Genomic DNA, 14,875 nt, shown 5'->3' on the forward strand with positions numbered 1-14,875 from the left:
GAAGGGAGAAGACAGAAGTTAGGGTGAATGGAAAATGGTTGTGCATGGATGATGCTGTGATGCATGGAAGGGAGTGGGGGAATGTGTGTGAACAATATTCTGATGTAGCCCAAAGGGATTTCTCCCAGTCTTCTCTTTTTCTGCACGAGGGGACGGAGCTGTGTCTTGCTGCATTGCTTCTGACTTGGGGCAATGGGCAAGATGCAGGGATGACCTGTCATCTATGAGGAGCCAAGAAAAGAGGAAGGGAGGGATGATGAATGGGAGTGGAGCATGTGGGAATGAAATGGGTGGGAGTGAATTTATGTCTTTGACTTTGGCCACCTTCCTTGCAAGGGGGTAAAAGCCCTTGGTATATGTATGCATATACCAAGGAATTCTTCCCCCTTCTAAGGGAGGTAGCCAAAGTAAAAGGCATAAGTCCACTCCCATCCACCACCCTTTTTTCCCTCTTATTTTAGCTCCTTATGGATGGTCATCTGTCTCCTGCCCAGTGCCCAGATCAGAAGCAATGCAGTGAAGACCTGAGCAGTTAACCAAGATAATCGCCAATTATTTTCCATTGTTCACTTCAGCTATCTATGAAATGCAGGGTATGATTCTATGTCTTCTTTTATTGAGGTTTATATCCATGAGCTTGTATTTCTTAGAATATAAGTTTTCAAACAAAGGATGTTAATACTTTATATCACTTTTATTAACCTGGATGCTAGGTATAGGCTGACGTATTGCTGCAACAACTCTATGGCAGTTCCCACTTTCTGACTCTTGTATCATTTCTGGAACCTATCCTCATTTTATATGTATATATATTTCACAATTTAACGCGTTGCTCAATAACGCGAAGGTAAAAGGTATGTATCTCGCGCTAAATAGAAACTCTACTGTATATGGACACACACACAATGAATTATGAATACTGTATGCAAGTCAACACACAATACTCACATGACATTACACAATACAGTATACAAACATAGATTACAAGACAGTCCCACCCCTTACATACATAAAACCTTTCTTTTAGAGTTGGTGAGCACATTCATTTCCCTTACCTTCCCCAGCTGGGTTGGTTCTTATCCTCCATAGTTTGAAAACATAACAACAACAGTAACAACAACAACAAATACAAGAAGAGAGGACCCAGAGAACTTTCCCCAGCACAGAAGGCAGGCACTCCACTTAGTAAATTACACAAATACAGACAATTCTATGTCCAAACAAATGTATGGGCAAAAGATGAGCCAGCAGGCAGTGTACATACTGCCATAAGTCTAACCAATAAAACATCTTGCCTTATATACCTCCTTTAAATACAAGTCGGTTGGTCATGTAACTAAATCCTCAGAAATGTACAAAGTTGCAGCTTCAAAGCACTCTTGTACAAGTCATTGGTTCTACAAAAGAAGGCAGACTTTTTGCCCCATTAGAACATCAAGATTGTCATACGAAGGTCATTATTAAATGGCGGTGCTTTTGTAGTGTGTGAGCATTGTACCTTAGAGTCATAATTTAATTTTTTTCTTGTCCTTCTTTAATATTTGGCCTTTGTTCAATCATACATCTGTGAACCCATTAAAAAAAAAAGATAATAATAAAAATAATAATAAAATAAAATAAAATCCACACATAGGTGAAAAGGATAATACAGGACCTGTTCACCTCGTACAAAAGTTTAGCAAGTCTATGTACAAAATAGATTGAGCCAAGCACGACTCCTTAGTCACTACAACCACAACACTGGCAACTTGGTCACCATTTCATCATCACCGGACCAGTACTTGAAGTTCACTTCTTCTATCAATATCTCCATTGTTGTGTACTTAATCAGTGGTAATACCCACAACCCCTTTTTTGTATTTGCACTCTTTTTGTTCCTTAGCCACACTTAGTTCACTTGCACACTGATATTTGCAGATATCTTTTCACAATATCCTCACACGTCCTCATCACCAGTCCTCTGCTATATCACCAAGCCTGATTTGTGGTTTCTTCTTCACAACAGGCTACCAATGTTTTTGATGTTTCAGTATAAAAATAATTCAACTCTCAGGATGGAGAATACTGTATATTCTCAGGTGTGATGCTACAAAATACTATTACAAAAAGCACAAACTGGCTTTAAGGTACAACATACCTGATAGTGAACTGTTATGCTCGATTGAACAATGTCCCCGGCAGTGCAGTATTGGATTGCTATATCCCTTCCAGAATTTCATTTTCACTTTGGTCAGTGCAATTTAACTTACAAGCCGAAGAGTGAGCTGAGCATTCCACTTTCTATCAAGTGTCATTTAGATTACAATGAAACCTTCCAGCTCAAAGTCCATTCTCTTCCAGCTTAACCAATACATTTGAGCTATGCAACTGTATAACAACTTCAATGCTGCACATATTGCTACTGTACCACTGGTCAGTCATTTGTTCATCTACTTATTTATCTAATTCTTTGACCAATCAAAGCCCGACTCCCATACCAAACTAGTGCAGCCCACCAGTTACTGCTCTTCTTTAGGCTGTCCAGAATCAGACATGGTTAACTTTTCCATAACAGCATTTCTTTAAGTGTGCCAACAGCTATCCCTGCTACATTCAGGCCTTGTAGATTCGCAGGACAATAGTCGGGGAGATGACTGAGCTGGAAGCTGCTGTTGTTGCTGCTGTGGCTGGGACTGGTGTTCCTGCAATGAATGATAGAATTGACACACATATAAATCTTTCTCTTTTGTACAGTGGCAGTGAAAAGCATGCTACAACCAACCAATCAATCACTGTTCCCCTGGTCTCTCTTGCAGGACTGCATTCACTGATATGACAATTCATTTAATAATGTTTCTATGGCTGCATTAATCAATGGCCAGATTTATTTTGAGGAAATCCAATGTAATTCTATTACAGTTCAAACTCTAATTGACCCTTAATCTGTTCATTCAATCAATCTAGGACCAACAATGTGTACCTGTATGTGGTGGTCCTGAGGGAATAATCTCCCTATCTGATTTTAAATCTCTAACACCCTCAAAAAAAAAAAACTACGGAGTGAAGGATAGAGTAGAGCTAGGAGTGGAAGAGGAATAGGGATGGTGAGGTCACAAAGTGTGCAAAGATGGTGTGTGGAACAAGGACAGGAAGAAATAGAAGGAAGGGTAGTGAATGGTGGGATGAGGAAACAAAGAAGGTTGTAGAAGAGAAGAAGCGAGCTTTCACAGATGGGTTACAAAATAGGACGAGGGAGTCATTTGAGAGGTACAAAGAAAAGAGAAGAGAAGTAAAGCACAAGGTAAAGGAGGCAAAGAGGAGAGCACATGTGAAATGGGGTAAGAGTATGACAAAATTTTGAAAGTAATAAAAAGATGTTTTGGAAAGAAATTAAGAGAGGAAGAGGAGGCGAATCAAGTAGAGAAGAAAAGGTAAAAGGTGCAGATGGAGAGATGATAATGGAAGAGAAGGCAGTTAGGGGAAGGTGGGCAGAGTATTTTAGGGAGTTGCTAAATGTGAAGGAGGATAGGGAGGGAAAGATAGTTGCAGTAGGAAGTGCTAAGAAAATGACCATGATGAGTGAGGAAAATGGAGGAGAAATAAGGAAGGATGAAGTGAAGGCAGTTGTTAAGTTGATGAGAGCAGGTAAGGCACCTGGTCTGGATGGTTGCCATGCAGAATGTCTAAAAAAAGGAGGTACAGTGATGGTAGACTGGCTGGTGAGGTTATTTAATGTTTGCTGGAGAGAGGGTAGAGTGCCGGAGGACTGGAGGAGTGCCTGTATAGTTCCACTTTACAAGGGAAAAGGGGAAAAGTGTGAGTGTAGTAGTTTCAGAGGGATTAGCTTGTTAAGTGTAGTTTGGGAAGGCTTATGGGAGGATCTTGATTGAGAGGATTAGGAGAGGAACAGAGGGAGTAATTGGCAAGGAACAGTGTGGATTTAGGATGGGTAGAGGTTGCGTAGATCAGATTTTTGTGGTAAGACAGATATGTGAGAAAGCTATAGGAAAAGGTAAAGATGTTTTTTGGGCATTTATGAATCTGGAAAAGGCTTGTGACAGGGTAGACAGGAAGGAACTATGGGAGGTTTTGTAGATATACAGGATAGGAGGAAAGCTTCTAGGAGCTGTCAAGAGTTTTTACGAGAGTAGTAGAGCATGTGTCAGGATTAGAAATGGAGAGAGTGAGTGGTTCGAGGTAAAGGTGGGACTTCATCAGGGATGTGTTATGTCGCCCTGGCTGTTCAACTTATACATGGATGGGGTGGTGCGAGGGGTAAATGCATGGGTGGTGGGTCAGGGATTGGAGATGTTTAAAGAAAATGGAGAAAAATGGGAGGTGAGCCAGCTGTTGTTTGCGGACAACACTGAGCTTGAACCAGGATCAGAGGAGGGATTGAGGAAGTTGGTGAGAGAGTTTGGGAATGTGAAAGAAGAAAGTTGAAGATGAATGTGGGTAAAAGTAAGGTGATGAGATGTACAAGGGGTGAAAGTGGCAATAGACTGGAAGTGAGCACTAAGGGAGAGCGACTGAAGGAAGTGGATAGATTTAGATACTTGGGTGCAAATGTGGCAGGAAAGAGTGGAGTGGAGGTGGAGGTAGAGTGTAGATTTAGAGAAGCGAGTAAATGCCTTGGTGGATTAAAAAGTGTAATGAGGAATAGACATTTGGGAATGGAGGCTAAGAGGAGATTATATGAAGGAGTGATTGTGCCAACAGCACTACATGGGGCAGAAACATGGAACATAAGAGAAGGAGAGAGAAGGAACTTGAATGTGTTTGAGATGAGGTGTCTGAGAAGTATGATGGGGGTTACTAGGCTAGATAGACTGAGAAATGAGGAGGTGAGGAGGAGAACAGGGGTGGAAAGGGAGTTGGGAGATAGGGTTGATGAAAGAGTATTAGGATGGTTTGGACACATGGAAAGAATGAGTGAAGAAAGACTAATAAAAGAGGTATGGAAGGCAGATGTGGAGGGAATGAACATGAGGGGGTGACCTAGGATGAGATGGATGGATGGGGTGAAGGGGGTTTGGGAAAGAGGGGAATGTCTGTTGAGGAAGGACGGGAGAGGACAGAAGACGGGTGAATGGAGAATGGTTGTATATGGATGATGTGATGCACGAGGTGGAATGGGTGAGGGAATGGGGGTTGAGGTAGTATGTGTGAGAAAATTTGATGCAGCCTGAAGGGATTTCTCCCCATCTTCTCCTTTTCTGATTGTGACACTGCTTCTGACCCAGGGCAGTGGACAAGGTGCAGGGATGACCTGTCATCCAAGAGGTGCCAAGATAAGAGGGAGGGTAGAGGGTGGAGGGGAGTGGAGTGTATTAGGGATGGAATGGGTGAGAATGGTTTTTCCGCCTTTTTCTTTTTGGCTACCTCCCTTGTAAGGGAGGAAAAACCTTTGGTATATGTATGTACTTGTCATGAGCTCATTGGAGGGAAAGTAATAAGCTTAACCTCTCAGCTCTTGTCTTGTGAAAAAGTGTGAGGAAATTATGTAAAACAATTGAAAAGGAAATCCTGAGTAAAGGTGAATGAGTGTTGATGGGTTTTGGAGACAGGAAACACCTTATGAAGGCACTTGTTGGTCCCATCTGACAGCAAAACAAATATCCCTGACAAAATAGAAAATATCTACAAACCTGATGTTGAGTGTGGTAATGAACTTCAAAATCTTTCATATCCAGGAATTTTTGGTGGCAAATATGGCACGCAACAAGTCCAGCTGTGGCACCCTGAAGTAGGAGAAAAAAAGTATATAAATAAATAAAACAACAATGATAATAACTTTCTTGGCTTGTGTAACAGATGTTTGCATTTCATTCCCTCATACCCAACATTTTCGGACATTGATGCCATGAAATTTTATTCTGTAATTCAAATACCCCTCATAAAATGGGTGACACACCCTAACCATTACATATATTATATAAAAACCAGTGTAGATAACTTTATTCAAAATACTAAAGATAACACTCCCTGAACTTTGGGTGTTATACATCCTTTAAATAGATGAAGAAAGGCAACCTACCGATCCCACTTCAATGGGTGGCAGGGAAGCAAGGTTTAGGATGGTGGGCTGAGGACTATTTGAAGCTGCCCGTGGAATGGAGATTTCCTGCAGTCCCTGTTGTGGCTGCTGTTGCACGGGATGCTGTTGTATAAGGTGCTGATGTTGATGCTGTGTAGCTTCTTGGGAGGTTGGCAACATGCCATCCTCATCTTCATCACCTACACAGAAGATAAAGAAATATATATATACATGTATTCAATAATAATAGTAATAATAATGATAATGAATGATAATAATAATAATAATAATAAAAAAAAAAAAAAAAGCACTGCGAGGTACACATGGGGATTTATTTATTTTATTTATCTATTTATCTATTTTATTTTTATTTTTGTATTAGCTGCATGTTATTGTAAGGTTCAAATCTACTCAGTAGCATGCATTTGATACTTTAGGGTCTACATGGGATGACACTATGGACCAGTCACACATAATTTTGTCTGTGATAGAGGAAATCTCTATTCATAGTGAAATAATGCTACTTTATTATATTATGACTGTCCCTCTGTTATGCTGTCCCCCCACTCTTAATCTTGTCCTGTATTACTTCTCTGATTGTACATTTCCTTTTTCACCAAACCCTGTTGTAGGGGAGAAAGAATAATGCCATCGAGTGTTCCTACTTGTGTCGTAAAAGGCAACAAAAAATGGGATGGGAATAGGACTAGGCATCCTTCTCTCTGTAGCCCCAAAGACCTTCCTAAAAAAAAGACATAGTTATGAGAGGGTCAGGGTACAGACAGGAGTAAAAGGGAGGAGATAGGCAGTATGTTTGTGAGAAGAAAAATGGATGTGTTGGCACTGAGTGAAATTAATTTGAAAGGGAGGGGTGGGTTTGAGTTTGGGAGTCAGAAGTGAAGAGAGGATGAGAGAGAGAAGGGTTAGCTATACTAGAAAGTGAAGAGATAGGTAAGCATGTGGTGGAGTGGAAGGATGTTTCTTCAGGGTTAATGTGGATGAAAGTGACTCAGATGTGGCAGCCTTTCCAATTAATGCCACAAGTATCTTCCCAGACAGATCATTAACCATTTCCTAATACCTACCAAACTATATAATCATAACTATAAAACATATACTACATCAAGGCACATTCACAAATACTAACTAGAAACATTACACCTACAACCCACAAATATTTTTGTAGAAACTATGCATAGGCAATCTCACACAGAAATGTTGATGGAACCGTTTCTGTGAACTTAAACCCTGCAACTATAGCACCGAGGGGACTCTCCCTTAGAGGGAGCATCTGGGGACTCTACCCATAGGGAATTACTTCCCCACTCTGTAAATACCTCACTACAATAAATCAATAAAGCCCAAAGAGGCTTTATCTTTCCCTGTGCCAACCTAAAGTGTAGCTATCAAAGACTATACCCCTCCCTGCTCAACAGGCAACAGTTCCCTGTGGTAGGGAGAGGAAAGGATTCCTCCACCATGATTCCCATGTAAGTCAAGGCATAAGAGCTGGAAGATTTCCAGCCAAATCTCTAAAATTTGGATGGGAGTTAAAGGGTGAGGGTGGGAATTGGGTGTGTGGCTTGACTTGGCTATTTATCATATAACAAGGGCTTTTTCCCCCTTACAAAGGGAGGGAGGGAAGAGGATGGAGGGGAGTGGAGTGTGTTGGGGATGAAATGGGTGGGAGTGTTTTATTTTTTTTTGCCTTTGTTTTTTGGCTACCTCCCTTGTTAGGGGAAAAGATCTTTTGGTATATGTATGTACAAAGGAGGCAGCCAAGTTAAATGGCACATACTCACTCCCACCCACCACCCTTTCTCCCTCTCATCGTAGCTCCTCATGTATGTCCCCTGAGGTAAGGGAAAGAATATTGCCACCAAGTTTTCCAATTTGGGTTGTAAAAATCAACTACAATAGGATGGAGAGATGGGACTAAGTATCCTGCTGTCTGTAACCTTAAGTAGTATATTCCTACAAAAAGTTAAGGCATAATAGGTCTGGAAGGAGTTTTCAAACCAGAACCCTAAAGTTTGGGTCTTGACTTTGGAGACCTCCCTTATACAGGGGAAGAAGCCCTTGGTATATAGTCATAAAAAATTAACAAAAAGCAGCCCTAATAACAGTGGGGTTGTATCTACTCAATATTAATAAAGGGTACCTGTCAGAGATGTTTTGGAAAGAAATTAAGAGAGGAAGAGGAGGCGAATCAAGTAGAGAAGAAAAGGTAAAAGATGCAGATGGAGAGATGATAATGGAAGAGAGGGCAGTAAGGGGAAGATGGGCAGAATATTTTAGGGAGTTGCTAAATGTGAAGGAGGATAGGGAGGGAAAGATAGTTGCAGTGGGAAATGCTAAGAAAATGACCGTGATGAGTGAGGAAAATGAAGGAGAAATAAGGAAGGATGAAGTGAAGGCAGTTGTTAAGATGATGAAAGCTGGTAAAGCACCTGGTCTGGATGAATGCCATGCAGAATGTCTAAAAAAAGGAGGTACAGTGATGGTGGACTGGCTGGTGAGGTTATTTAATGTTTGCTGGAGAGAGGGTAGAGTGCCTGTATAGTTTCACTTTACAAGGGAAAAGGGGACAAGTGTGAATGTAGTAGTTTCAGAGGGATTAGCTTGTTAAGTGTAGTTGGGAAGGCTTATGGGAGGATCTTGATTGAGAGGATTAGGAGAGGAACAGAGGGAGTAATTGGTGAGGAACAGTGTGGATTTAGGACAGGTAGAGGTTGTGTAGATCAGATCTTTGTGGTAAGACAGATATGTGAGAGAGCTATAGGAAAGTAGAAGGATGTTTTTTGGACTTTTATGGGTCTGGAAAAGGCTTACGATAGGGTAGACAGAAAGGCACCGTGGGAGGTTATGCAGATATATGGGATAGGAGGAAAGCTTCTAACAGCTGTCAAGAGTTTTTATGAGAGTAGTAGAGCTTGTGTCAGGATTAGAAATGGAGAGAGTGAGTGGTTCGAGGTAAAGGTGGGACTTCGTCAAGGATGCATTATGTCGCCCTGGCTGTTCAACTTATACATGGATGGGGTAGTGCAAGAGGTAAATGCAAGGGTAGTGGGTCAGGGATTGGAGATGGTTAAAGAAAATGGAGAAAAATGGGAGGTGAGCCAGCTGTTGTTTGCGGATGACACTGCGCTTGTGGCAGGATCGGAGGAGGGATTGAGGAAGTTGGTGACAGAGTTTGGGAGAGTATGAGATAGAAGAAACCTAAAGATAAATGTGGGTAAATGTAAGGTGATGAGATGTACAAGGGGTGAAAGTGGCAGTAATCTGGAAGTGAGCATTAAGGGAGAGCGACTGGAGGAAGTGGATAGTTTTAGATACTTGTGTGCAAATGTGGCAGGAAAAAGTATAGTGAAGGTGGAGGTAGAATGTAGATTGAGAGAAGCGAGTAAATGCCTTGGTGGATTAAAGAGTGTAATGAGGAATAGACATTTGGGAATGGATGCTAAGAGGAGACTATATGAAGGAGTGATTGTGCCAACAGCACTGTATGGGGCAGAAACATGGAACATAAGAGAGGAAGAGAGAAGGAGTTTGAATGTGTTTGAGATGAGGTGTCTGAAAATTATGATAGGGGTTACTAGGCTAGATAGAGTGAGAAATGAGGAGGTGAGGAGGAGAACAGGGGTGGAAAGGGAGTTGGGAGATAGGGTTGATGAAAGAGTATTAGGATGGTTTGGACACATGGAAAGAATGAGTGAAGAAAGACTAGTAAAAGAGGTATGGAAGGCAGATGTGGAGGGAGTGAACATGAGGGGACGTCCTAGGATGAGGTGGATGGATGGGGTGAAGGGGGCTTTGGGGAAGAGGGGAATGTCTGTTGAGGAAGGACGGGAGAGGACAGAAGACGGGTGAATGGAGAATGGTTGTTGTTGTTGTTGTTGTCGTTCCCTAGACTGTCTGTCCGAGCAGTCCCGTCTCCCCAAGGAATGCTACAGCCGAAACTGGGCTTTCCCACAAATCATTTATAGAGTGTATGTTGTGTTGTTTGCGTGCATGATTGTGTATAATGCAGTCTTCCATTATGTGTTGTATGGTATGGGGTGAAGGAGGAGCTACGCCTGCCTTGGGGAGTACCACAATCCTTTTTCCCAACATGGAGAATGGTTGTATATGGAGGATGTTGTGATGCATGAGGTGGAATGAGCAGGTTAGTATGTGTGAGCAAAATTTGACGCAGCCCGAAGGGATTTCTCCCCGTCTTCTCCTTTTATGCATGGGGGGACGGAAAGGGGGGGTCACCAATTTAATGAAGCGGCCTTGCTGTGGATGTGCTGTGTCTTGCGACACTGCTTCTGACCCAGGGCAGTGGACAAGGTGAAGGGATGACCCGTCATCCAGGAGGTGCTAAGATAAGAGGGAGGGTGGAGGGGTGTGGAGTGTATTCAGGGATGGAATGGGTGGGAATGATTTTATGCCTTTTCCTTTTTTGGCTACCTCCCTTGTAAGGGGGAAAAAGCCTTGGTATATGAATGTATGTATGTACCTGTCAGAGGTGCTCCTGCATCCATATTCAAAACCTGTCAACCCCCTCACCTCTGGAGGTGCAACCCTGAAGGGCTGGCATTAAACTGACCAGGACCAAGATCTTTGTCAACTTAAACAAATATTTCCTCCACCTTTCTACATAACAACAACTGACAACCAGTGAATGCTCCCTTGCTACTATTTGTAGTAAGGTAAACATTTCTGAAGCTATCTCTCATACCTGTGTCATCATCACCACGGTTTGGCTGCTCATCCTGGTCTTCAAGGAACGGATAATCATCAGAATTGGTAGAGGAGTTACTAATTGTACGAACTCGATGCTGCTGCTGCTGCTGTTGCCAGGCTGCAAGTTTGACTGGATCATTTTCATACAACTTTGTAGCCATCACCTGAAATAAACATGAAAAGTTTATTCTCAAATACAATTCCATTATATAATTTTACATGGACTTCCCTCATAAGGGTGAAAAACCCCTTAGTATGTAGATAGATACTGCATCACTATTACAATTCAATTATCATAATGTACATAGCTACAAAGCCCTCTGTGAGGGGCACCGTCCTAGCCTCTCGTTAGGGGGGAGTGTGTGACGTTAAACCATAAAAAAAAAAATTCAATCAATCAAACATAGAAGTACAGTAATGAGGTGTGCACCAAGTGGTGATGGTGGTGGGTTGGACTTAGTGAGGGGCTCCAAGTATAAGAAACAGACATTTGGGGATGAACACAAAGAGAAAGTTGCTCAAGATAATGATTGTGCCTAAAGCATTGTCCAGAATGGAGAATTGGAATTTGAGGAAGGTAAAAGGAAAGGCCTAAACATCTCCAAGATAAAGTGCAAAGAAGTATGATACACATTATGAGGATGAACTGAATGAGAAATCCAGTGGTAAGGCAGAGAGCAGGGGTGGAAAGAGGGCTATCAGGTAGTGTTGATCATAAAGTACTGACGTGGTTATATGGTAAGGATAAGTGTGGAAAGACTACAATAAAAGTGTGGAAAACAGAAGTGGATTAAGTGAACTTGAAATACAAAGGGGAGGTATAAAAGATAGAGGTGAATGGAAAGCAGTTGTAATGGAAGAAAAAATTTTCAAGTGGATGAGAAGGGGGTGTTGTCATCAAACAAAATTGTGGAAGTCAATTAGTTCCAGCTACTGGGATTTGCTAATGGAGGTACTGTATCTTGCTGCATTGCCTTTGACACTTGTGATATGGCTGGGATAAGGTTGACCCTCCATGCATGAAGTACTGAGATGGAGTTGTGATAAAATGGGTTTCAGATGGGGGTGGGATGGGTGTATGTATTGACTCAGCCACCCCCTATAAGGGAGAAAAGGCCTTTTGGTTTGTACTTATAAGGTTTTCAAAATTAAATCACACAAATATCTAGACCAACCTGTAAACTCTCAAGTGAGTTATCACAGTCTGATGTATCAATGTCATTGAGACTGATACCTGAGCGTTCAATCTCAGTATAGGTACCAAATGGTAGTTTACCCAAGCATTCAAGTCTCATGATGTGCATTTTAGAGCGCAGGTGCTTGGCCAAGTGCCCATGGATTCGGAAGGCACTCTTGCAGTCACGACATTTGAAGGGCCGTGGATTATCTACAGTAGGTGTGCCAAAGGTCATGTTCATGCTCAGCTGCCATTATGGAAAAAGAAAATGATTATTGATTCCAAAGAATAATTACCACACATAGTTAAAATTTCACTAGAAGTCTGGCAAGATAAGAATGCTACTACCTTGTTGAGATGACTGGTTGAACGCTGATGTTTCTGTAAATGACCTTTGCTACGAAAGGATACAGCACATGGTTCACATCGGAACGGGCGCTCTATGTAGTGAATGTTTATGTGCAAACTCAGCTGCGAATGTTTTGTGAATTCCTTGTGGCATATATTGCACTGACACTTGCCATCATCCCCACTGCTTCTGAGTTTTAAAGAAGGCAACCATAAGCATTCAAATTACTCCAATACATCACAGGTTTTGTATTCTACACATCCTGGCAATTAAGCATTTCAGCTACTGAAGAGGAGGAAAGCAAAGAGAAAATTACCTGTTGAAGGATGGCATAACACCACTGGGAACCAGAAAGGCTGTCTTATTGTCAGCACCACCCTTATTGAGCACAGTTAGGTTTGCTGGTGGTGTTGGCATTCGAGTTGTTGCAGGAGGCGCTTGGCTTGAGCTTGACACATTAAGGGACGATGAAGATGTGGTGCAAGTGGTGGTAACGGTGGATACACTTGAAACTTGAGTCAATGTAACACAAGTTTCTGTCAAAGGAAGTCCTGTCTTGTCCAACTGTGAAGGAGCTGTTCTAGTTTCTTCAGTAGCTGGGGGTTCCCTATCAAGCACTGAAACTTGACTTGAAGATGATAATTGTACTGGAGTATTGGTGATAGCAGCTGTAGCTATGGCACTTGAAGGATTTGCTGGTGAATCTGGAGAAGTATCTGAAGACGAGCTCTTGTACTGGTGTCGCTTTATAGTTGTGTCTAACACAGCTCGTTCTGTTAGATAAGCTTGCAACATGGAACTGCTTCCAGTATCTTGCCAGAGGGGCCCTGTACCATTCTTATCCACAGATGAGGCTGCTATACGATTGGTGGTACTATAGATAGATTCTAGAAGAGTTGAAGACTTTGTTACAGGGGAAAGAATTTCAGATGGATGTTCTTTGATGGGAGTAGTTGGTGTGCAAGGTGACTTCAGAATACCAGGCCCTGCCTGAACTTTAAGCTCATTTCCTGTACTCCTACTGGTCAAGGAAAGGAAACTTGGTCTGGCTGGACTCACAGTTTCCTTTTGGTCTACTACAGCTACTGAAAGATTCAGAACAGAAGGCCGTTCTATAGGCTTCAGGCTGAGATCCATGGGTGACTCATCACTACTTGCTGTGGCCAAGGGGGGGTTACCCTCAGAAGAACTTTCTCCAGTACTTCTGACCAAAGTTTGTTGGCCTTCATCCCTGGCTCGTGGAATATAGTACCTCTGACTTTCAGCACTGCTGTGCACTGTTGTAATGACCATCATGCTTTGTGATGAGCCAAGATTTGATGTAATGATGGAAGGGGATGCTAAACTACATGCAACACTTGAGATAACACTGAGCTTCTTATCCCCAGATTCATTCTCCTTCTGAACTGCATCTATAAACTGGTCCTTGTTAGAGCTTCTATCATCTTCTTCCTCATCATCTTCATCATCATCATCATCCATCTCGTCTTCTTCATCATCATCATCTTCATTGTCTTCCTCCATCTTTTCTCCATACCTTTCCTGCAAAGGCAATACGTTTAAATTTAAAAAATAATTAAAGTTTGAATATGAAAATTCTGAAAGACTGAGGGACGATATTTTAACTAATGAGATGATAAGAATAATTCATCTATGATAGGTATAATGCAAATAAATAAATGCATAAAAAAATTAATACAAAAAATGAGGACATGTGACCTATATGTCATCTTCTGAATGCAGTTTACTGCTACAAACAAAAAATGGAGATGAACTTGAACAATAAACTGCTCTTGGGTTCCTGTTCATTTATCTCTAACAGTGATCTTTGCTTGATATCTTGGTGACCAATGACCTCATTTTTTGTTCCACATGACATTCAATCTTATGTAGGTGTTGTCAGATCAATATTTCCATAACTATTTAGTGATAATGGGATTTTAGTGCTACTATATAACTCTCAGATGAGAGGGAGGGTGGGAGGGGTGTGGAGTGTATTTAGGGATGAAATGGGTGGGAGTGTTTTTATGCCTTTCCCTTTTTGGCTACCTCCCTTGGAAGGGGGAAAAAGCCTTGGTATATGTATGTATGTATGTATATAACTCTAGCCTTTTACACCACTGTTGTATACCTTAAATTCAGTGAGACTTCAGTTACAATTATAATGGCTTACAATGGAACAACTACACTCATGAAACCAAAATCCCTCCCATAAAACAGCACATGAGAACAATAGACACACAGTAAGAGACCCTCCCACAATATCACAAATGCTGTCCTCTGAACAGAGAAGAAAAAATAGTATAATGATCAGAATAAGAATCATACTCGCTTTCCCTTTTCATCTCAAGTTCATTCAGATAATCAAAAAATATTTATATCCATGAAGGTGTAAACCCAAAAAGCATCCAACAACAGGTGCTTTACTGCAAAATCATATCTAAATGATAAAAACCACTAACCGTTCCATCTTCTCCCAAGCTGTCATCAGTGCCTGAATTTGGCGTAATACCCAGTTCAACACATTTCTTGTAATGTGCCTTGGATTTGAGGTGTTTAGTAAGGTTTCCCTTTGTCTTGAAGCTGTTGAAACAGCAAGAACTGT

General features: G+C 41.6%; 1 protein-coding gene across 3 annotated transcripts in view; it reads right to left on the bottom strand.

The window, feature by feature from the left end:
* Positions 1-679: 679 nt before the first annotated feature.
* The window catches only part of shn (zinc finger protein schnurri), a 102,174-nt gene continuing 87,978 nt past the window's right edge, over positions 680-14,875 (bottom strand). For 2 of the 3 annotated variants that reach the window (XM_076188060.1, XM_076188059.1), the window contains 8 exons: positions 14,733-14,853; positions 12,587-13,812; positions 12,270-12,459; positions 11,920-12,168; positions 10,740-10,908; positions 6,017-6,216; positions 5,628-5,720; positions 680-2,681 (listed from right to left, as the gene is read on the bottom strand). In XM_076188060.1, the coding sequence (XP_076044175.1) occupies positions 2,562-2,681; positions 5,628-5,720; positions 6,017-6,216; positions 10,740-10,908; positions 11,920-12,168; positions 12,270-12,459; positions 12,587-13,812; positions 14,733-14,853 (2,368 nt within the window). In that variant the 3' untranslated portion in view covers positions 680-2,561. The remainder of the gene's footprint in view (positions 2,682-5,627; positions 5,721-6,016; positions 6,217-10,739; positions 10,909-11,919; positions 12,169-12,269; positions 12,460-12,586; positions 13,813-14,732; positions 14,854-14,875) is intronic. The other variant, XM_076188061.1, reaches the window with a different exon arrangement.

Source organism: Oratosquilla oratoria, chromosome 7 (genome assembly GCF_046742065.1).
Source record: "Oratosquilla oratoria isolate Oo_2021 chromosome 7, ASM4674206v1, whole genome shotgun sequence".
Lineage (NCBI taxonomy): Eukaryota > Metazoa > Arthropoda > Malacostraca > Stomatopoda > Squillidae > Oratosquilla > Oratosquilla oratoria.